The sequence below is a fragment of the Aotus nancymaae genome, unplaced genomic scaffold (genome assembly GCF_030222135.1).
Source record: "Aotus nancymaae isolate 86718 unplaced genomic scaffold, 86718_ANA_hifiasm-v0.15.2.pri h1tg000020l, whole genome shotgun sequence".
NCBI classification, from domain to species: domain Eukaryota; kingdom Metazoa; phylum Chordata; class Mammalia; order Primates; family Aotidae; genus Aotus; species Aotus nancymaae.
This window is the reverse complement of record NW_026988432.1, coordinates 43167295-43192957: the sequence shown is the minus strand read 5'-3', so window position 1 is coordinate 43192957 and position 25663 is coordinate 43167295. Positions and strand designations below refer to the sequence as shown.

Here is a 25663-nt window from a genome sequence, read left to right as displayed (position 1 = left end):
CTGAACTCCCCAGAAGAACCCCTTTCTAAGTGGCAGAGGGCTGGTGAGGCTAGCGATATTTAACTGGCTTGTTCAGATAGCTCCCCAGAGGATGTGTCAAAGTTCAAAGGAGGCTGTTTAAAGAAAACAACCCAAGCCAACCATAATGAGCCCATGTCACCTGGAAAGACCCTAAACAGTTTACTAGCAGATTCAAGAAGGAAGGTCCCAGGATACTAATGGGGTCTTCTTTTCATTCCTTCCCTTCAGTGAGTAGGCACCACACAAAATTCCCAAGAGGCTCTTAAGAGTATGTAAAGATCAATTTTACTGTAAAGTTAGAGAAAAGGCTTTTAGGAAGCTGCTGCCAGAAAAGCCTGATCAATGTTGAACTATAAAACCAATTACAAGTGCTGCATAGTTCAGGGAACACACAGGGTCACTCACTTCCCTCTTCAGAGCCTTTCTTGGAGGCTCTCCAACCTGTAGAAAACCAGTGAAAGATTTGAGGGCTCAGCCAGATAAACTGAAAGATGCTTAATTATATTATTTCAGATAAGTTAAAGATAATTTTTCACATAATTTTACTTTTAATTTTTAGCAAATAATTAACATACTTTAAAATCATTAAAATTTACAAATAAGCATCATCTCTCTGAATCTCTATGTATCTCAATATATATCTGTATAAATAATTCACAGTCTCAATCAAATTATAGACCATTATCATACTATTTGTGGAAAATCTGGAAACAAAGAATGGGCTCAGTGTCAAAAATGTGGTCACATTTCAAATATCTTGAGTTTAAGCCTCCTTTCCTTCAATATCACACAATTTCAAATTCTGTCAAAATTAAATTCTTTTAAAATTTCTTTTGTTTCTAGTTTTCAAGTAATCCTTGCCTATGCCAAAGTGGTTTTCAATGCCTACATTATAACTCATACTGGGATTAGTTCTTCTCAGAACCTTAAAATGACCAGAAGTTATTTAGAAGCCAGGCAGTTTGAATTAAAAGCATTACTATTTAAGAATCAGCATTAAGTTTCTATAAGGTTGTTCATTGACCCCATTTATCTCATTGAGGAGTGAATGATATATGATAAATGCTTAGATACAAAGAACCTGATGGAATAAATGTAGAAAGGGTATTCTGTAATGACAAAACGACCCAAAGGCCAATACAATAATGTGAATAGGTGAAAAGAGTTCAGTTTGCTATCAGCATTGTCCAGTTGAAATTTCTGTGATGATAGAAATGTTTCTCTGTGTTTTTAAATCAGTAGCCTCTCACTATTTTGGCTGTTGAAAACTTGAAATGGATCCCAGTGGAGGAACTAAATTTTGAATTTTGTTTAATTTTAATTTCAATAGCCACATATGGATAGTGACGATAATGTTAGATAGCACAGACCTACATAAATTTATATTTGAAAGAAACAGAAAACGATCAAAATATGGATGCAAATTTGTAGAGTTTAAAATAGGAAAATACTTTATCAGGTCATCAAGGAAACACAGGTGGGAGACCTTCAGCAAGCTGCAAATTGGTGGGAAAAATTCCTAAATATAACACATTGTTTCTTTTATAAACAAAGCTTCACTGTGTGCTGCAGAATGTGCTTTGACAACTCACTCAGGTTTCATTGGACCTCCTTGGAGATATAATAACTGTATAATTCCAATTATGTTTACTTCAATTAGATCACACAGTTATTTTTCTTCACATAATATGTTACCACCATGCAGATCTTCCAATTGTGTAAAGCTCATACAAATTCACCATGTGGGATTGCTTAGCTTCCATGAATTACTTTTAGGCTATACTTTATAAAATCATTATCTACGAAGTTTTACATAATAGACTTTATGTGTTTTGCACAAAACATAAACATCCAGCTGGTCTCCTGGAGCAGGATAACAATGGTCCCTTCCCCTCACATCTGCAATACATCTTTGCATATGGTTAGTGAGCCAGAAGAAGTTATTAAGAGTGTAAGTTAAAGAAGGAAAGCATGCTTTCCTATGACCCTGGTTAATTATGGTAAACATTTCTTTTCTGAGATAGTGGTTTAAGCCAAATAGATTTCAAAGCAGAATTTATATACGTCAAGATATTTCTCTGAAATGTTTGATATAAAACATGTCCCTTCTTCCAATATTGTGCTATTCAGGGTATTAAAAGAAAAAGAGAACAAACTTTAAGAAGACATCCTTAACTTACACTGATTATTTCCATACTCAATTGGATTTAGTCAAGATCCCTTAAGAGGCATAGTATTTTATTGGAGCAATTTATTTCACTCAGTCATTCATGTATCTATTTAATATTTACTTAACATTCAGTTACCTAGTAACATTTCGTGGTAAGACAGTTTTAAAAATGTCATCCTATCTCTCCTTGTGCATAGTCTATAGTTTAGAAAGGAGCACATGACAGGTTAAATAATAAGAGATATGCTTAGAGTAGCATGGGAACATATTGGAAAAAAATTTAGCCAGAAAATGAGTGAGGCAAACAGAAAAAATATCATAGGGAGCATAATAACTGATATGAGTCAGGTGCAAGGGAGAGGGTATCTCAACATGAGATAACCCCAGAGACAGGTAGTAGTATGCATGGGGATGAAGAATTCATTTTCTTGGATATCAAATATTAGATTTCTCTGGATGTCTAGATCATGCTATCTGGTAGAGAACTGGATACAAAATCTGAAATTTATGGAAAAGATTGGGGTCATTATGCACATTCGGGAGTATTTTCTATTTGAAATTGTTAGAGCTATGAGTTCTATTTTGGTTATTGTGCAGAACACAAGGATTAAAGGGAAAAGTGTGGGATGTTGAGAGAATCCCAGGATGGAAGTGCATGAGTAGAAAAGAAAAGTCTAGAAAGGCAGCAAGAGAAAAAATGATCTGAGAAGCACAAGGTACCATGAGAAATTGTGTATATCAAGAATTTATGTATTTCAAGGTATTTATCTGAAATGTTTGATATGAACCATTTCCCTTCTTCCAATATTGTGCTCTTTAGGGTATTAACAGAAAAAGAGAACACACTTTAAGAAGACATCCTTAACTCCAACTGATTATCCCCATGCTCATTTGGATTTAGTCAAGATCCCCTGAGAAGTATAATAAGCATAGTTGCCAAGAGAGTAGTCATTTTAAGGTTATAATCATCAATAGATTCAAATATGCTTAAGAAATATAGTCAAGTAAAGAGCAAAAATCCATCTTTTGTTTGGCAAAAAGTGGAGTCACTATAAACTTAGCCAGACCAGTTTCAGCAAAATGGTGGGGAGAAGCTGTTTATAGCGGATTGAAAAGTAAAAGGGGCCGGGTGCAGTGGCTCACGCCGGTAATCCCAGCACTTTGGGAGTCCGAGGCGGGCGGATCACGAGGTTAAGAGATAGAGACCATTCTGGCCAACACGATGAAACCCCGTCTCCACTAAAAATACAAAAAAAAATTATCTGGGCTTCGTGGCACGCGCCTGTGGTCCTAGCTACTCGGGAGGCTGAGGCGGAAGAAACGCTTGAACCCAGGAGGCGGAGGTTGCAGTGAGCTGAGATTGAGCCACTGCACTCCAGCCTGCTGGTGACAGAGCAAGACTCCATCTCAAAAAAAAAAAAAAAAAAAAAAAGAAAGAGAAGAAAAGGAAAGTAAAAGGGAGGTAAGAAGTGAAGGCAGTGAATGAATAAAAATGCTCCTTTGAACGTTTCAGATGAAAAATATGTTTCTGAATGCTGGTGTCTGGCACTATCAACATATACAGCCAGTCACACCTCTATAAACCAGTTCTAATGTGATGGTGAATCTTACAGCTAAGTTTCCTTAGGCTCATAATTAAAGGATCTGAGCCAAAGAATCATTAAAGCCAAAACCCCAAATATTAATGAAGAGTAAGGAAGCTAATGAATGTAAAGAGGTGGGAAAACTAGAAATTGCCATACAAATGTTAGTGATTATGGTCATTATTACTACAATTTGGTCTTGATAGATTTTGGTCTGTATATCAGCCCAGTTTATAACAGAGTTGAAAAACAAATTGAAATGTCTCCCCCCATGGAGCTTGTAGAGCGGAAACATCAGTAGTTAACTTATGCATTATGCATATGATTTAGACTCAGGAGATCCAATGAATAACTGCAGTGAACTACAATTGCCCTCTTTAGACAGTTCAATGTGAACTTCCTGACAGAAAGAAAGCAGTCCAAAGTCCTATGTAAATAGTGTGATAACAGGAGGATTGGCTGCTTGCTTGCTTCTCATTTCAGTTGGGTAATTTGAATAAATTCTTTATACAGATTGTAACTGCTGTCATTTTGATAATACTCCAACTTGAAAATTTGGATGTTGGGTGCAACCCCTTGCCAGCTCCAAACAAATGGAGGTTGGCTAATGATGAATTTGAAGGGCACTCTGGCATTATTGGTAGACAGAATATTTCCTTGCTAGGAAGTCTCCAATGTGGGCAAGATTTTCTATTGCTATCACATTCAAAATTAAACAGGGGTTTATAAAACTCCAAAACTGCTGTAGACCCATAAACTGATGAATGAATTGAAGCATTTCTCTTTCACCCACAGAAACCCCAAGTTCAGTTTAATCATTATTCTTGCCTCCAATTGCTTTGATTTATCTAAGATTAACCCTTCCCTCCTGCCATCCAAGATGCATAATTATCTCTTGTCGTCTTTCTCCTTTTGACATAATTCTATTTTTTCTAAATATTCACTTATTAAGCAAATATCATTGAGCACTTACTGTATGCCTGACCTTACTTAGAGGGATATAATAGTGAACAAGGTGAAATTTCTACTTTCAAAGAATGCATATCTATAATGTGAAATTTTCTTGAAAATATAACTTACAATTCAATGAGATAGGTATTAGAATAAAGACATATGCAGGGGAGTGGTCAATCTTCCAAAGAGTGGAAGGATGATGAGGCAGAATAAGGAAGTATTTAATCAGAGTCTTAAAGGATTTTGACATATAGACAAAAAGAGGAAGAATATATCTCTTTGATTTGTAAGTTTCTTGATGTCATTGGTTCTACCTTTTCCAACTTTGCTTCTCTTAAAGTTACAATGATTTCAATGAGAGAACCCCAAAATACTTAAATTAAATTCAAATACTGCTAAAGTATCCTCTTTTATTCTTCTGCTTATATATTTGTCTTGAACATGATGTGATCTGTATGGATGGTGTTATTTTAATGATATTCATTTTAAAGGTTCTGGGAACATCATTTTCCCTTTAATCTTTGCAATCCTGATTCTCCTGCCAACCTGCATCATACTTCCTAGTTTCTCTGGTGAGTGGCTTGAATTCTGATTGTTTTTATCTACTTTATAAATTAAATCATATGTAAGGTTAATTCTACTTGATCTCTCAAAAGTTACTGCTCCCTTCTGCATATCTCAGATCTCTACAAATCCTAAAATCAAGAATTTTCAAACTGAGATTAACCGGAGTTGTCATCCATCAGATACGACGCTGGCATCTAATATAATGTTGATCTTCTGTTATGTCCTTTTTATCTCTCAAGATTTATGCATATGTATATAGTTCCTTTCTCTACAGCTCCAAAACTGTTACAGGGAATGACTATTTTGATGTCTTAAAGATGAAGAAATGATAGATATGATAATGCCATTTTACAAACTCAGAACTTTGTAATTCCTAGAATTGATGAAGAAGGTACCCAAATGAAGAATATTGTGGGCCAGTCAACCCAGCTACTTTTCTGTGACTAAAAAAAGCAAAAACTAAACAAAAGTAAAACAGCAGGAGACAATACCAGTGTTATAACCTAAAAATTTACCAACCAAGAGTCAGTATAAGCTGGCTCCAATACAACACTGCTGATAGGACATGCCATTGACATTGACAAACTTTCTTCTGGAGATAGTTTGTTGTTTCTATGTGTTGTTTCATTTTGTGTGTTCTTAGTTATGACTGTGTATGTTTCATGAAGTCAGTAAAGTTCCTGGTGCATCAAAATTTTCTGGAGATAGTTTGTTGTTTCTATGTGTTTCATTTTGTGTGTTCTTAGTTATGACTGTGTATGTTTCATGAAGTCAGTAAAGTTCCTGGTGCTTCAAAATTTCCAAATCAAAAGCCTCTTTGAACATGGAAATAATGTGCATTATTCTTAGTAGTACACCATAGCATTGGTGGCAGAATGGATCACTATTTAGAAAAAAAGCATTTGCTATTTCTCTAGTTGAGATTTTTTGTTTTAGTATAAAACAGCAATCTTTCAATTGTATAGTAAGTAGTGCCCCCACTTTCAGAGACAACAACAAAAGTGGGATATACTCATGCAGAGAGACAATCATTACATATTAAATTGTCTTGTTTTTATTAATAGCAGATTGGCACTCACTATTATCAGTCTACCCATGTCTTCTCTCAAGTTTAGAAAATTTACCACCACTCCCCCACTCCCAAAAAAAAAAAAAAAACCAAAAACCACAATCTATGATAAATACTCACCACTGCTGGAAGCATCATTCAGATTTAGCAGTCCCCCTCCTAGCCCTCTGTAACTATGGTAACTGTAGGTCCCATTTCCATTGATGTACAGCACATCTTGTGAGCCTGGAACAGCTGATGTTGAATAAGTGGCCTGGGTCGCCTCTGGTTTACACTGTTTGTCAGCTGGAGCAGACTCGTCCTGCAAGGACAGAGAGCATTCCATTATTTATCGATTCACTGTGCTATTTCACCTTGAACAGGGCTGTCTTATTGTTATCTACATACCTGCATTGAATAAAAAAATATAGTGAATTGTTAAGTAAGCACATAGGCACATTTTCAACATCTTTGCTAAAAACTAAAACAAGGAAAGCAAAATAACAAAGAGGGCAGATTGGTGATGGAACAACTGAAAATTTTCAACTGAATAGAAAATGACATGAAGAAAGTTACTCACAATAACCAAGAGGTGGAAGCAACCTAAACATCTATTGACAGATAAATGAATAAAGAAAATATGGTACATGCATTCAATAGAATACTATACAGTTTCAAAAAGAAAGAAACCCTGTTGTACTACAGCATGGACAAACTTAAGGACATCTTGCTAAGTAAGATAACCCAACCACAAAAAAACAAATATTGCATGATGCCATTTATGAAGTATCAAAAATAGTCAAAGTCATAGAAACATAAAGTGGAATGATGGTTTTCGACACTTGAGGAGGAGCTATTGGGGAGTCATCTATGAGTGTAGAGTTTCCATTATGAACGGGTGGAGATGGGTGGTCCTGGGCATCTACCACACAGCCTTGTGCATGTGGCTGACAGCACTGTACTGCACACTTGGGAAATGCTGGAAGGGTAAATTCTAGTTAAAAATTGTTTAAAAGAACATGCTAGGCTTTAAAAATTGCATGAAGATGTATTACAATGGAAGATAAACATTTAATAAATGTTGGGTTCTTGAAACCTGTTTTGCAGCCTTTTTTCTTCCTTTCTCTTCTTCTCTGTCATCTCTCTTTCTCCGTGTATGTGTGTGTGTATGTCTTTATATTATTTTATGTTTATAGCAAAATTTGAGTGCCAGCTCCAAGCTGACTCCATTACATGTGCTAAAACAGACTGATGGCCGGTCGTGGTGGGATTTTGGGAGGCCGAGCCAGGTGGATAACAAGTCAGGAGTTCAAGACCATCCTGGCCAAGATGGTAAAACCTCATCTCTACTAAAAATACAAAAATTAGTCGGGTGTGGTGCCAGGTGCCTGTGATCCCAGCTATTCGGGAAGCCGAGGCAGGAGAATTGCTTGAACCTGGGAGGTGGAGGTTGCAGTGAGCCGAGATGGCACCACTTCACTCCAGTCTGGGCAACAGAGTGAGACTCTGTCTCAAAAAAAAAAAAGAAAAAGAAAAAGAAAAACAGACTGAGAAGGACATGAATATATCCAAACCTTTCAGTTTTTTATTTGTTTGTTCACTTTTAGGCTATGCTAGTGCTCATAAAATTTTCTTCAATTCTTCTAATCATGTTAAGTTGGGAGGAAATAAAACTGCAATAAACTGTATATATTTTCAATAGCAACACAGATTGAATTCTCCTTCAGCTGTGAGTTTGTAAGACTTAAAATACATACATATATGAATTCACTTGCCTTCTGCATTCTTCATCTTTTTTTTTTAACTTTTTGTTAATAGGAAAATACTGCAAACAGATTTCTATGAATTCTTGGGAGAGTTTTTTGTCACAATCAGAAGCATTTTGCAGCTCTTAAATGTTGAGTATATGTTTAGTGGAACAAGTAACTTTCAAATACATTTTTTGTGGCCCCAGAGAGGTAAAAATGAGGAAATATGAAATAAGTTTGCTCTGTGGAAACAGTCGTACTGTTCTATCGAGAAATACTGTGACCATTTATATTGTGAAATTATTGCCATGACTATCAGCCTAACACAGTTATGGTTTTCCTCTTGTTCCTCCAATTGAATCAACTCTAACTGATCCATTCAACTCTGACCATTATAGTCAGCTGTACACCTGAGACACATGATCTATAGGCTTTCAAATCTTTTCATTTATAGTAAGACTATAAAATAAACAGCAAGGTATCTCAAAGTAAACTGAAGTAAAAATAAGAAAAAAAATTGAAAGGAAAATGCAGGATAATAAAAACTTGAATGTTGATATAAATTTATTTTCCAAGCATTACTTTTTTTAAAAAAATCATGCCTCTGAGATATATTTAATACAAACATGAATTGACTGAATTTGAACTAGAATGTCTAATTGTAATTTAAATTCTTGCCATTTAAATCATAGAAATACTAACACCCCACAAGCACAGGAAATGAAAGCAAAAAGGGACAAACAGGATCACATCAAGTTAAAAAGCTTCTGCACAGCAAAGGATACAATCAACAAAGGGAAGAGACAACCCATGGAATGGGAGAATATGTCTGCAAACTAACCATCTGACCAGGGATTAGTAACCAGAATATATACGGAGATCAAACAACTCTAGGAAAAATTTCTAATAATCTAATTAAAAATGGGCAAAAGATCTGAATGGACATTTCTGAAAAGAAGACATACAGATGGAACAAGCATATGAAAAGGTGCTCAACATCACTGATGATCAGAGAAATATAAATCAAAACTACAATGAGATATTGTCTCACCCCCAGTTAAAATGACTTATATCCAAAAGACAGGCAATAATAAATGTTGGTAAGATTGTGGAGAAAAGAGAACTCTTGTACACTCTTGGTGGGAATGTAAATTAGTACAACCACTATGAGGAATAGTTTGGAGGTTCCTCAAAAATCTAAAAATTGTGCTACCATCTGATCCAGCAATCCCACTGCAAGTTATCTATCCAAAAGAAAGAAAATAGGCCAACAAACATATGAAAAAATGCTCATCATCACTGGTCATTAGAGAAATGCAAATCAAAACTACATTGAGATACCATCTCACGCCAGTTAGAATGGCGATCATTAAAAAATCTGGAGACAACAGATGCTGGAGAGGATGTGGAGAAATAGGAACACTTTTCCACTGTTGGTGGGAGTGTAAATTAGTTCAACCATTGTGGAAGACAGTGTGGCGATTCCTCAAGGACCTAGAAACATAAATTCCATTTGACCCAGCAATCCCATTACTGGGTATATATCCAAAGGATTATAAATCGTTCTACTATAAGGATACATGCACACGAATGTTCATTGCAGCACTGTTTACAATAGCAAAGACCTGGAACCGACCCAAATGCCCATCGATGATAGACTGGACAGAGAAAATGTTGCACATATACACCATGGAATATTATGCAGCCATCAAAAACGATGAGTTCGTGTCCTTTGCAGGGACATGGATGAACCTGGAAACCATCATTCCCAGCAAACTGACACAAGAACAGAAAATCAAACACCACATGTTCTCACTCATAGGTGGGTGTTGAACAATGAGAACACATGGACACAGGGAGGGGAGCACCACACACTGGGGTCTGTTGGGGGGAAATAGGGGAGAGACAGCGGGAGGTGGGGAGGTGGGGAGAGATAGCATGGGGAGAAATGCCAGATATAGGTGAAGGGGAGGAAGGCAGCAAATCACACTGCCATGTGTGTACCTATGCAACAATCTTGCATGTTCTTCACATGTACCCCAAAACCTAAAATGCAATTAAAAAAAAAAAAGAAAGAGAACTGAGAAGAGGAAAAATAAGTATTCCTACAATAATAATAAAATAAAAAAATTATAAAATAAAAAAAGAAAAGAAATATATCAAAAATATATATGCATGCCTTTGTTTGTTACAACACTGTTTACTTACTGCTAAGATTTGGAAGCAACCTGGTTCCATCAACAGATGAAAGAATAAAGAAAATACATATACACAATGAAGTACTATTCAGACATAAAAAAGAATGAGATCCAGTCATTTGCAACAACATGGATGAAACTGGAGATAATTATCTTAAGTGATAAGCCAGGCAGAGAAAGACAAACATTGCGTGTTCTCACTCATTTGTGGGACCTAAAAATCAAAACAGTTGAACTTATGGGCATAGAGAGTAGAAGGATGGTTACCATAGGCTGGGAAGGGTAGTGGGGTGCTGGTGAGGTGGACGGTGGGGGTAGTTAATGGGTAAAAACAAAAATAGAAAGAATAAATAAGATCTGTCATTTATTTTAATTATAATTATTATTTGATGTTTAACAGGGGGACCATAGTCAATAATAACTTAGATGTATACTTTAAAATAACTAAAAGAGTGTATCTGAATTGTTTGTGACTCAAAGGATTGAGGGGATGAATATCCCATTCTCCATGATATGCTTATTTAACATCGCATGTCCATATCTCAAAACATCTCATGTACTCATACATAAAAATAAGTAAACATATATATATATATAAAGTAAAAATAAGAGAAAAAATTGAAAGGAAAACACAGGACAATATTTTAAACACACACACACATCTATGTATACATACTATGTGCCCACAAAAATTAGAAATAAAAAAAATAAAATAAATAAATAAAGCACAGAAATTTCTGGAAGGGTAAACTACTTTAGAATAGCACAATTCCTAAAAGAAAATGTCTTGAAGAAGGAACCCTCGATCACATTCTGTTTGTATTACTGGTTATACTACTTAGATTGGGTAATCAGCACATTGCAGATTATTATTATATTTTTATTCTGAAAGTTATTCTTTGTTGTTAGAAAGTACCAAGGAAGGTAAGTTTTATACTGTGGTTCTCTATTAAAAAAAAAAAAAGGGTATTGGGCCAGCATCAAATTTACAGCTGATAATGAGAACATTTTAAAAGACATATTTCTATTTGATATGTAGGTAAACAATATGTTTCCTTTTGTACTTATGAACTTTTATATTATAGATAGTAAGGGAGTTTAAATTATTAGACATTGAAGATGGCATTTCAAGAAATATGTCGTTGCTGGAAGTGTGTGTGCTAATAAGCAGGTCTGAGGTAAAGGATCACACTATTATAGTGCTACTGCGAACAAGAATTATTAGTAAAGAAATAGTGGTAGAGAAACATAGCCACCATTAGGGTCTGGAGCCAGATGGCATGTTTCAGTGACAGAGTAGGTGGAGGGAAAGTGGTCAAACCAAAAATTACTATACCTTACACACTATCCATCAATCTTTCATAAAGGTACAATGAAATGTCTCCCATCTAGGAGAGCCAAGAAATTTATATAATACATATATTTTATAAATACATGTATATTCCTCCATACTATAATAGACATGTCATATTCAGGTTAAGCTTATTAAAAGAGTAAATCTTGCCAAAAGATGAAGAGATAAATCTGATGTTCGCATGTATTAATTTTTCTCATGCATACAACTATTTCCTGTGAGTAGGTGATTTCAAGCTGATGTCCATGGAACTGTAAGGCTTCTGGAGGAAATGGCTCAGTATCTTCCTGAGCTTATGGGTGAAGGCATATAGATGTGTTTTCATGTCCCTTTTAATCAGACTGGCAGCTCTGCTTTGTTCTATTTTACACTTGTAACATCACCACATATAAAGTATTATGAAAACTACCAAGAAGTAAATATTCTTTCTGCAAATACTTATAGCTATGGAAACCCTGAAAGAAGATACAATGTCACAATGTCCTAAACTTCAAGGCAATTTTGGGGTCCTTGGGAAAGGGTGTCCTCAAACAGTGCCACCATTCCTTTAGTGGAAATAACTTGGGCAACATAAAATTTGAGTTTCTGGTTTTGGAAAAATGGTGGCTCTTCTGAAAAATACAACTGTACTTCTTTGCTTTTGGAAAATAACAATGAAATACACTTGCAGAAGAGTTTCTTATTGATGAGTAAAAGGGGGAAAAAGAGAAGGCATCATTGCCACAGTATTTTCTCTTTGATTTTTTGTATGGTAGAATTAATTCAAACTTTGAGATATAGTTTTAACAATTTCCCATCTTGCATTATTAACTGTTACTCCAACCCACAGTAACTGCACTAAGCAGGCAGATAATTTATTCCGTTAATAATCAACACTGGCTTGTAAGGATTCATTTGTATTCAAATATGGATTTGCATTAATGTTTCTGGCAGTCCACAATATGTTGAAAAATATAATATATAAAACTCCCAATAAAATCTGGTCTGTAGTGACTTTTGGGCAAAAGTTTAATATAAAATTTATTCATGTTTTTATCTTGAATGATTATTATTACTGTTTATAAAGAAAGATAGTTTTTAATGACATAAAAATTAAATATCCCTGGAGCCATATTTTCCACTGGAAGCAAATTTTAATAATCATTAGTTCCAGTGCCAGTTGTAGTGGCTCATGCCTGTAATCCCAACGCTTGGGAGGCTGAGGTGGAAAATCACTTGAAGCCAGGAGTTTGAGACCAGCCTGGGCAACAAAGCAAGACCCTGTCTCTGCAAAAAAAAAAAATTAAAAAATTGGCTGGCAATGGTGGAATGTGCCTGTAAGTCCTAGTTACTCAGGAGGCTGAGGTGGGAGGATCACTTAAGTCCAAGAATCTGAGACTTTAGTGAGCTATGATTGTGCTACTGCATTCCAGCCTGGGTGACAGAGTAAGACTGTGTTTCTAAAAATAAATAAATAAATAATCACTATTATGAGCTCCCAGAGCTCTCACATCTGATAGATTGCCTCCTGGGTTACAATGAAGATTGTTTTCACAAGAATATCATATTAATATGCTACAAGGCTTCACATCTAGGCAATGAAATGCATTTTATTCACCATAAAATAATTTTCTTTTTTTCTTTTCTTTTCTTTTTTTTGAGATGGGGTCTTTCTTGCTCTGTCATCCAGGCCGGAGTTCAGTGGCACAACCATAGCTCACTGAAATCTCAAACTACTGGTCTCAAGTGATCCTCTTGCCACAGCCTTGTGAGTAGTTGGGACTACAGGTGCACAAGGCCCTCCTGGCTAATTTTTTGTTTGTTTGTTTTTGTAGAGACTCTCATTATGTTGCCCAGGTAAGTCTCGAATTCCTGGCCTCAAGTTATCCTCCCACCTCAGCCTCCCATAGTGCTAGGTGCTAGGATTATAGTAATAAGCCATTGCACTCATCCAGAAAATAATTTTATATCCTAGCTTTCATTAGACATATTTCAAATTTTTCATGTCATGAAAATAAAATAAAATTAATGAATGACAACATACAGTACACTAGGTAATGCACAGAGTTGTTTTGATTAGATTTATTTGATTAAAAATATATAAGAGATTAAAGAAACACTTATGGTGACTTCTATAATAAGGCTTTGGGCTTATCAATAAATATATTCTTGACGTATATCAATATGCATTTCATATATGCAAAAGAGGGATTAATAAGAGGATGGGTGCCATTTACAGATGAAGCGCAAGATTGGGAGTGGTTTAGAAGAGTACAGATGACCTGCTATTGACACCATGTTTGAGAAAACAGGTTTGTACTAATTTGTACTCTTGTCCTTTGAAACTGGACACAAACTTTGAGTTTGCTAAACCTGATTTGGTCCTTGAGCCAACATGCTGAATTCCTAACTTACTGCAGATGCCTAAGAAATCCTTTACCTTTACTGAAGTACCTTTGATAGACATGTTTTTATAAAACGAAATTTAATTGATTCTACTCAACTTTTTGACAACAGGTTTTTTAAAAATTGCATATAAAATGTTTCATTAACTTTTCTACATCTTCCAAGAATTCCACGTTTTAGACGTTATATTCTCTACTATCCTATGAACGTTTTTATGTTTTCACTGACTTTCTCTGCCTTTAAAGGTGATCAGAAAACTTCAGTAAAATTACTGCTATATTCAGTAATACATATACCTTGTTTCTGTTTGCATTTTACCTAATATTTTTATAGCATTTTGAAGTGTACAAGGCATTTTTGCATTAGCATTGAATTACATTTTAAAATATCATGTGATGTGGTCAGGGCAGGGTATTTGCGATCCACTGTTTTAAGGTAAAGAGCCTTGAATTGACGTTCTAAGAATATTACTACTGCAAAATAGTAAACGCGTGAATAATGAAGGCCTCCATTTGCCTTTACTATTTCTAAGATTTTTTACTGGATTTCTCCTGTCGTTTTATGCTCTTTGTAATCTGTATGAAAAAAGTATTTTTATTGGTTACTGCTCTAAATGTCTCCTTTCTCCATTAGTGCAGATGGGGCAAAGGAGTACAATTTGTTTCGTGCATAAGCTACTAGAAAACATCTTTACCTTCTAAAAGCTTCTCTTCTTTCATTTGATAGCAAGTGTTCCAGAACTAAGTAAATTGCTGAGTTTCCAGGAAAATTCATAAAAATTCTGTTAGAACCAGACCTCCCATTTAAAATGCTTTCCTGCTAAGAAAAACTGCACTTAAAGTGAATGTGATTATTATTTGGGATGTTGAGAAGTGATATTTGATGGCATTAACAAAACACACTCAGATACAGACACACATACCCTGACATTTACAACAACATGCCAGAAATAATTTCTTTCATGTGTTAGGAACATTCTGTATAATGTCCTGTCCTTGCTGGCCATACAAATGATATAAGTATCCAACACAGAATTGCGTGCTTTACAAAGCTGCTTCCAAACCCACTAAGACAGATAACAAGTAAATTCCTGTTTGACCAAATCCAGAGAACCTAATGACAAGCTTTGAAATAACAAAGAAACCAGATTAAATTTGTTTCTGACTTGAGAAACCAAAATCGCATCAGGATACCTATTACCAGAATTTAATCAAACTCTTCAAAGAACATGTTATTATTTTAATACATTATTTTTGTAGCGATATTTTCATGCACATACACATACTCACATGATTTTATAATAAATCAAGGTTTGATCTCACTTACATGTGGAGTATACTAAAGTTGAAATGAGAGAAGTAGAACATAGAATTATGGTCACCCAGCCTCTGAGCCAAGTGTGGGGAGACATGGAATGGAGAGTTGTTAATCAAAGGGTACAAAGTTTCAGATAGGAGGAACAGGTTTTGTGCTTTATTGCACAGCAAGATGACTGTAGTCAATAAAGATATGTACTTTAACTCAGAGAGTAAATTTCAAATGTCTCACCATAAAAAAAGATAAGTGAAGTAATGGATATGTCACTTAGCTTGATTTAATCATTCTATAGTTTGTACATATATCAAAACATCACATTGTGTCCTATAAATTTTAAATTTATGATCCAGCATGTCAATCAAAATAATATGAATAAATTCTTTAAAAATGCATTACTGTGAAAAAATAAAAGTTTGAGAATGATTGGCTTAAAGAAAAATGCAAAATAAATACAGTAGTTATGATCCTCAACAAAATGTATATGTATACATGCCTGGCAAGAAGTAACTAAATGCAATGTAAAGTCATCTACTCTAAAATTTTACTTATCAGCATAAAGCTTGGTTATTAAAAGTATAAATGAAGACTTGGCATTTTTTTTTAATGCAGGTTTAAATGTAACACTTTGCCATTTAGTTAATGACCAAAAAAACCCACATTTAAAAAGTAAATCTATTTTTTCTATAGGTTGGTGATATTCAATTTGGAGTTTGTTATTATGACTAAATTGAAATTTTTAAAGAAATATTTGCTGGACATTCAAAAATACAATTACAGATGTAAGTTATTTGGCCATTGGTTTTGTATGTGTATCATAGTATTTTTCACCTCAGAAAAATCTTTTAATTTTAACAAAGCAAAAATAAATTGGTATCTTTAACATTAAGTCACATTACATTTATGGAATAAGAAAAAAATAATAACCATCTATGACAAACCCACAGCCAGTATTATACTAAATGGGAAAAAGCTGGAAGCATTTCTTTTTAAAATTGGCAAAAGACAAGAATGCCCTCTGTTACTACTTCTAGTCAACATAATACTGGAAGTCTTAAGCAGAGCAATTAGGCAAGAGAAAAAAATAAATGGCATCCAATTATGAAGAGAGAAAGTCAAACTAACTCTGTTTGCAGATGACATAATTCTATATCTAAAAAATCCTCATAGTGTCAGACCAAAAGCTCCTACAGATGATAAACAACTTCAGCAAATTTGAGGATACAGGATTAATGTACAAAACAGTAGCATTCCTATACACCACCAACAGCCAAACCAAGAGCCAAATCAGAAAGGCAATTCCATTCACAACTGACTCAAAAAGTATACAATATCTATGAATACAGCTAACCAGGGAGGTAAAAAATCTCTACAACGAGAATTATAAAACACTTCTGAAAGTTATCAGAGAAGGCACAAATGGAAAAATATCTCATGCTCATGAATCAATATCATTAAAATGGCTTGACTGCCCAAAGCAATTTACAGATTCAATGCTATTCCTGTCTAACTACTAATGACATTCTTCACATAACTAGAAAAAAAAAAATTTAAAATTCATATGGAATCAAAGCAATGCCAGGAAAAAAAGAACAAAGCTGGAGGCATCAGGTTCATCAACTTCAAACTATATGACAAGGCTACAGGTTAAACATCATGATACGGGTACAAAAAACGGCACCTGGACCAAAGGAACAAAATAGATGCTGCACGTCCCAAAATAAGGCTGAACATCTATGACCATCTGATCTTCAACAAAGCTGACAAAATCAAGCAATGAGAAAAGACTTTCTATTCAATAAACGATGCTGGGATAATTGGCTAGTTGTATGCAGAAGACTGAAGCTGAATCTTTTCCTTACACCATACACAAAAATCAACTCAAAATGGTTCAAGACTTAAATGTAAAACCCAAAACTATAAAAGCCCTGGAAGACAACATAGGCAATACAATCCTGGACATAGGAACAGGCAAATGTTTCATGACAAAAATACCAAAAGCAATTGCAACGAAAGCAAATATTGACATATAGGATCTATTTAAACTCAAGAGCTTCTCCACAGCAAAAGAAACAATCAACAGAGTGAACAAACAACCTACAGAATGGGAGAAAACATTTGCCAACTATGCATCTTACAAAACTCTAATATCCAGCATCTGTAAGGAACTTAAACAAAATTTACAAGAGAAAAACAAACTACCCTGTTAAAAAGTGGGCAAAGGACATGAACTGACACTTCTCAAAGGAAGACATACATGTGACCAATAAGCATAAGAAAAAAAAGCTTAGTATCACTGATCATTAGAGAAGTGCAAATCAAAACCACAATGAGATACTATCTCACACCAGTATGAGAGGCCATTATTAAAAAGTCAAAAAGTAATAGATACTGGTGAGGTTGTAGAGAAAAGGGAACACTTAAACCCTGTTAGTGGGAGTGTAAATTAATGCAACCATGTGGAAAGTAGTATGGTGATTCCTCAAAGAGCTAAAGCAGAACTACCATTTGACCCAGAAATCCCATTACTGGGTATATACCAAGAGGAATATCAATCATTCTACCATAAAGATCTTGCACATGAATGTTCATTGCAGCACTATTCACAATAGCAAAGACATGAAATCAATTTAATGCCCATCAATGACAGATTGGATTAAGAAAATGTGGTACGTATACACCATGGAGTATTAGGTAGCCATAAAAAAGAATGCAATCATGTCTTCTGTGGGACATGGAGGGAGCTGGAGGCTACTATCTTTAGCAAACTAGCACAGGAACAGAAAGCCAAGTACCACATATTCTTATTTGTAAGTGGGAACTAAATGATAAGAATTTGGAACACAAAGAAGGAAACAGCAGACACTGGGGTCTACTTGATGGAAAGGGTAGGAGGAGGAAGAGGAGTCAAAAAGATAACTATTGGGTACTGGGCTTGATACCTGAGTGATAAAATAATACGTACAACAAACTCCCATGATACGTGTTTACTTATGTAACAGATCTTCACATGGATCCCCAAACCTAAAAGAAAAGTTACAAAATAATTTCTCCTAATCATATCATCATTATATGTTTCTTTCTTTTTTTTTTTTACTTTCATTAAAAATCTACATTTAGGAGAACTCAAAACATTTTTGAAACCATCTCATTATTTATAATTGGGCTCTATTTTTAAAAATCTTTTCAAAATAACTATTTTTTGAGACAGGATCTCACTCCATCACTCAGATGGAGTGCAGTGGTGTCATCACAGCTCACTACAGCCTTAACTTCCTGGGCGATCCTCTTACCTCAGCCTCCTAAACAGCTGGGATCACAGGTATGCATCACCATACCCAGCCAAAATTTTTTAATTTTTTGTAGAGACAAGGCCTCCCTATGTTGGTCAGCCTGTCCTCAAATTCCTGAGCTCAAGCAATACTTCTGCCTTGGCCTCCCAAAGTGCTGGGATTACAGGTGTGAGCCACTGTGTGGGACTAAAAATATTTCCTAAATTATTATTTTTTAACCCCTTTTGACACAACATTCTCTTTTGGTAAAATAGTTGGATTGCTTTTAGCTGGTGATTACATGGCAGGTGTGGTTTCAGTTACTACTCTCAAATGGTCACTATCAAATTCTTACCCCTAGTCTCAGTTTTCCCCTCTGAGGCCGGTGCCCAAATTGCCTATTATTCAGTTTAAATTTTGATATTAAATTTATTTCCTCTTCCCTCCATATAGCTGTTGTAAAAAATTTTGATTAAAGAACAAGATAACACCCGTTATATCATCAGTGTTGCTTGATCTGATTAATGCATCATGCCTACATTTTCTTTTCTCTTAGCAACACTTCCTTCAGTGAAATAATTTCCAAGTCCTGTCAGTGACATGTTGAAAATGATGATTATTTTCATCTGTGAAGCATTTATTGTCAATGCATAACTTCAGAGCTCATCATCTCTAATTTGAATTATCCTGTTTCTTTTTTCATACCCATATCTTCTTAAGTTAATATTTTTTATTCACTAATGTTGATTGATCTTTAAAAGCTTTCGAGAAACTTCTATTTTATTTTTTTCCTGGAGAATGAAACCCAAAGTTCCTGGCATGCAAAGCTCTTCAGAGTTTGAGAACAATTTTGTCAGCTACGTTTTCTGTCACCTGACCTTATAAACTCTATACTCTAGTCAGACTGTGACAGTGAAAAGCGGGCCAAGCATTACTACCTCAATTTTCCTTCTAACCTCACAACACCCATCCTCACTCCATTGGGGTGCTATATTTTAGGTTAAATGCTTTTGCCTATCTCTGCATTAGGCCAAGCTAACTAGGGGAGGAATTTTGTTTATTGTTCAAAGCAAAGATGATAATACTCCCTTCCTAAAACTAACCCCTGAGGAGATAAAGAGGGTGTACACACAAGCAAAAATGTTGTGTTGAGAATTTGTGGGGGCATTGTGACTTGATCAAAATGGAGCAGTTTCATGGCTTCCTAAGTACCCCGACGTCTGCAGCCATCGGTCACCTCTTGATCCCAACCTCTTTTTTCCTGCTCTTAACATAATAGGAGCCTGAAATTTGTACTGACTTAAGTTGGTTCTTTAGGATGTTAGTCCTCCATCTTTTCTGTTTGGTGGCTCCCAGAAATAAAGTTGCTTTCCTTCCTCCAACTCTTTGTCTCTCGATGCATTGGCTGTCATACAGCAAGCAGAAATAGTTTGGACTCACTTACAATCTGAGGAAGCCTGCAGCCAGGAGAAGCTGCTTCTGGCCAGCTGGCCGCAGCTAAGGAATTCCTGGGTATGTCCCTACCAGCTGCTGGAGGCTTTTTCCTCCAGGGACCCCCTGCTAGTTAGTTCCCTTGGCAGTACTGGATGTCTCTGCATACTGTTGAAACAAGGTATTGAAAAATCTCTGAGTTAATGAACTCGATTCAAAAGCAGGACAAGTTGCTCTTGTGTGTACAGCTGGGAACTCTTTTTTCTATCTGTTTGGGCTCATTCTTTGAACCAGCCATTTTGTTTTACCTTGGGGTATCCTGTTGGAGAGGGGGAATAGTGTTGAACTTGTATCTGATTTGAGAACCAGTTCATTTCCATTTGTCTTTGTTTTTGTGGGTCCTGGGTTATATGTTTAAAAACATGAGAAAGTTCAAATGCATGCCATGTTTTCTGGGATTACAGCTGTTACATATTATGGCTCATTTCTGTGTACATTTTAAACTGATGGGGAAATTATAGCAAGAAAAATCAGAGCTCAAATGGTTTAACCTGCAACGACAGAATTGAGTAGTGTCTTCTAAAACTCTCTATTAGTCCATTTTCCACTGCTATAAATACTTAAGTCTGGGTAACTTATAAAGAAAATAGGTTTATTTGGCTAATGGTTTGACATGGTACTGTCTTTTGTAAGTTTCTGGTGAGGTCTCAGAAAGCTTTTATTCATGGGAGAAGAAGGGGAAGCAGGTGTGTTATATGGTGAGAGAGAGAGGAGGAGGTACCAGGCTCTTAAACAACCAGGTCTTGTGTGATCTAATAGACTGAGAACTCATTACTGTGAGGACAGCACTAAGCAACTTATGAGGGATCCCACGACCCAAACACCTCCCACTAGGCCCCAGCTCCAACACTGGGGATGACAATTCAACATGAGATATGGAGTGGACAAACATCCAAACCATATCACTTTCTACTTCTCTCTTTCCTTTCTGCCTGCTTTGAATCTCCCATTATTAAGCTACTGGTGTTGAGATACAACTCACTTTTTATATAGCACCACTATTTTGAGGTTTTTTGGAAACTTTGTTTCCTTATATAGTTCTACAAGTTCTAGCTAAAATGTGAACATTGAAAATTCATTTGAAACTGAAGAAAAAAAAATAAAAGAGCTTTTTTAAAAAAATTAAAGTACCATGAAAACTGTTTTACCCAAAATTTTGGGCAACAGCCTTCATCAGATTATCTACTAGGGAAAATAAAGTTTTGCTATATGGACATGTCTAATTTTTTTCAAGAATGATTTGGATCCAGTTATCTTTTATAGGCCAGTGAAAGTACCAAATGTTAGCCATTAGACCACAGGGTGGCATTTATAGTCCAGTGAGTTTGTGATGCCATCTGATGGCTAGAATTTTAAGGTAAAAACTACTGGATCTTGGCCTGTATGTGGATATATCTGTTTAGATGTGTTTATGTAAATGTACATGGATTATGTGTTATGTCTAGAGTGCAACCAAATTGGTTTATAAGTAAATGAGTAGTCATACATTAAATAAATAAGTTCAAATGCTTTTCAAGTTCATATGAATTTAGTAATCTTTGGTAAATAAGAATGGTTTCAAAATTATTACTAAAATGCAAATAGAAATGTCTTGAAATTTTCACCATACATTTTTGGGTTTACTGATTATTTTATATTTGCCTTTGATAGATATTTTAAGATATCAGGATTTGGCATGAGGTTATAAGACTATAAACCCAACCAAAAACAGAATAATCTTTGTTTATGTGTGTGTGTGTATATATTTTTTTAACAAATAAGACTAATACAAGATGGTTTGTTCAATGAAAACAGCTGAATCATCTGAGTTACTGGCAAAATGCTCATGAGTTTATTAAGGTTCTTACTTAGATGAACACTGATGTTCACAAGCTTAAAGAATGGTTAACAGGGAAATAACTTTAAATGATGACTAGCTTTGTTTAATATATGTGTTAAGATGTAGTTTAGGTAAACTGTCATAAATGAAAGAATTGAGTACATGAAAATAGTATAAATGCTTCTAGGAAACTTTGTGTAATTAAAATCTTAAAATTACTTTGAATTAAAAAATAGATGCTCATTGGATATCTGAGTCATTTTCAGTTAAGAAGGATTATGATATGAGGAAGCATGTTTATAAAAATGTTGGAGTGTTTCCATCTATAATATATAAATATCTGACAGCTTATTCACTATTTCTTCCTTGCTAGGTTTCCACTAAAATTTAAGGTTACTAAGAGTAAGAATTCTAGTTGACATAATAATTATCTGTATAAAGTGTGTCAAGGTAAGATGTGGGCTTTGATAAGAGAATAAATTATAAAAAATGTAAAACTGTGTTACTACTGAGAAAAAAATAAATGTATGTGATTTGGAGATTATTTAAAAGTTGTTTCTGAAAGAAGGTAGAAAGGAACTAGTAAGTAGAAGAAAGAAATATGAAGAAGGTTATGAATATGAAGATGTATTTTAGTAGGAAAGCTTAAAAAGAGAATAATTGTGTGTATGAAAGGATCTCATATGGTAAATTTTGGTCCTAAAATAAAATGATCCGTTATTGAGAAAAGAGTGAAGTATAGGACAAATGCTGTATATGGTTTTGTAAGTTGTAATAAGTCTTGTGAAAGAGAATTTATAAAAATAATTTTTGATGTGATTCAGTTAGCTATAATTAAAAGGGAATTATTTATAAGAATTCTTCTAAGATTGGTCTTTTATGCTAAAATGAGTTTTTTAAGGCACTGATTTTCTCTTTATGAAATTATAAGAATTTTGATTTTTAATTCTATAACCTGTTTCTTTCTGAAAACTTTTCAGATTCATATCTCAGAAGTTCAACTTCTATTGTGTCTCACTGCTTTCAGCTTTTTCTCCCCTTGAGAAAGCCTAAGATGACAACTCTCTTCTTCGACTTTTTCATCAGCTTCTGTAACTTTTTCCCTCCAGTTTTAACTGTTGTTATAGACTGATGAGGAAATGTTTTATATGGAAAAGCAGTATTTTCCTTGAATATAACTTAATTTTGTACTCAGCTTTTCTTAAGACATCTTGAGATGTCTTAATTTCTCCATGTAACCAGGGAACATCCCATGTAGTCACTAAGAGTCGTGTTTTTCTGTGCTGTACTAATAACCTGGGACATACTTTTCCTGTATTTGATTAAATTCAAGTCTTTTTTTCATCAAGTTTGACACCCAGGTTATCTAAATGAGTTTCTCATAAGGAGAAGCAATCACATTGCAGATTTTTGCCTTTTGGTAACTGGCCTAAAAAAAACAAGTTTTCACGTTTTATCAAAATAATTTCTATGCTATATTTATTGGTTTTTAATTACTTGGGCCAACTGAAATTTAAAAGGCTTAAGATTTCTATATGTATGGAATTTTCTGTATTGTTTTTTAAAGATTTTTTATTATCACACTTGGCTAAATAAATATTATTCTGTTTTGTTCAAATATTTTGAGCCCTTTAACTTCTTTGATAAACATTCCCAAAATAAAATCTTAAACTAAGTCTTGGACCTAGACTTATTACTGGAGACTTATCAAAGCTATAAAATTAATCACTTTGAGGTTGCAGAATCTTTCTACAACATCCAGTCAGGCAATAAACAAAAGAGATTTAATTGATTGACAGTTCTGCATGGCTGGGGAGGCCTCAGGAAATATAAGTCCTAGTTTAAGGTGAATGAAAAGCAAGGTACATCTTACATGGTGGCAGAAGAGAGTACACAGGGGCAACTTCCACTTTTTAAACCACTGGATCTTATAAGAGCTCCCTCACTATAATGAGAACAGCATGGGGGAAACTGTCCCCATAATCCAATCACCTCCCACCAGGTCCTTCCCTTGACATATAGGGATTACGATTTGAGATGACATTTGGGGGGCGGGACACAGAGCCAAACCGTATCAGTGCTTATCAGGAGCTATTAAACAATATCTGTGCTGTTAAGTTACAGGGTGTTGACTCATGGGCACACATATTTCCTCTGAAGAAGGCACTTGCTCCTGCCATTATCTGACACCAAACTCAAGTTAAACAAAGCCTCATATTTAGACTTGGGAAAAGATGATGATCAAAGTAAACTGCTTTCATGAGACACAGGGACAGGCCTCCATTCAAAGAAATTCAGGTTCAGTTTATAATTTTGCCTAAATATAGATCCTTGATGCTAGATACTTTGAATGTTTAGTTCCCTGTGAGCTTCCATTTCCTGTCATTCTCATAACTAGACAAGGCTTATGACCTTTTTGTTTGAAACACTGCTAATACTTTATGTCTTGTTTTATCTCCAGAATTTAAAACAATTCAATCCCACTAGGCCAATCCATTTTGCACTGCAAACATACTGCTGTTTAAGTTATGCAACAACAACCACCTTCCCTCTATGCCCAGAAACTATTGCAGAAAAGATAAGCAAATGAAATTTTAAAGGGCCTGTTTTGAGAGATAAAACTAGTTTAGACTCTCCAAATCAAAGATGGATTCACAGATACCTAAATGGCTGATGGTTCAACACATAAAACTTACAGATGAATTGATTTGATAACCTTGGTTTTTGGCTTTCTATTTTTGGCTCTTCGGTTACTTAAAAAATTTATAATGGTTAATGAGTATCTACCCAACTCCATTCCCATAGATGTCTAGAATTATTAATTAGCTGTAAGTCATTTGGGTCTAGTTCTCTTTGCCATATGGGTCCTTTCAGGGGATAGGATGGACCCAGGGCAAGTAGCCACACTACTCCAGCAATGATATGGAAAAAAATAAAATCTTGGCTATTGATACTGTATCTGGCATATTTTGACCAAAAAGAGGGTAAGTAAACTAAAAAAGTAAAATCCTATGTCCCTCACTATTTAAATAAACCTCCCTTAGCCAAGGGAGCCCCAGAAAAAAACTTAAAAAAACTTAGTTCCCAGCCATAAACTAAGGGATGAGAGGTCAGACATATCATGTTATCCCTCCTCCCTTTTATGGTTTAGAGAAAATAACTCACCAGGCTTAATGATCATTAGACCAACAGAATACACTCTTTGTGGCAATAAAATACCAAATTATAACAGGACATAAGGCCATGCAAGGCAAGAGGAAAGTATTCACCTGAAGGTAAACATGGACCATATATTACCTGTATGTTTTTTAAATATGCATGTGTTAGGCCTGCATTTATAAATATTCATATATTCTCCTATAATCTGTTAAATATGTATATTTAACCAACCTGATGTCATATCCCCATAGAAGCCCCAGTAAAATTGATAGTTGGGAAAAACTTATTGACTTTCTTATTGATGCAAGGGCCACAAATTCTGTAGTTAACACCCATCTGTCCCTGATTCAAAGAAGACTATGATGGTTACATGAATGTCAAGGGAAGCTGTGACTCATTCCTTCCTGAAACTTTTAAATCGTCCCCTTGGAGACCATAGCTGACAGAAAAACTGAAAAGGTAAACACTCTAAAAAGAAGCATTGTCAAAGTTTTCAAGGAGCTAATTTCACTTGGAATAAGGCGTTGCCAGTTGCCCTGCTGTAGATTAGAGTAGTTCCCTGATGTATGCTCAAATTGAG

The 25663-nt window shown here is 35.1% G+C and overlaps 1 protein-coding gene across 9 annotated transcripts in view; it reads right to left on the bottom strand.

Moving 5' to 3' along the window:
- NOL4 (nucleolar protein 4) overlaps positions 1 to 25663 on the bottom strand; it is a 371463-nt gene that overhangs the window by 17358 nt on the left and 328442 nt on the right. For all 9 annotated transcript variants that reach the window (XM_012447283.2, XM_064379303.1, XM_012447284.2 and 6 more), the window contains one exon: positions 6485 to 6665. In XM_012447283.2, coding sequence (XP_012302706.1) covers positions 6485 to 6665 — 181 coding nt within the window. The remainder of the gene's footprint in view (positions 1 to 6484; positions 6666 to 25663) is intronic.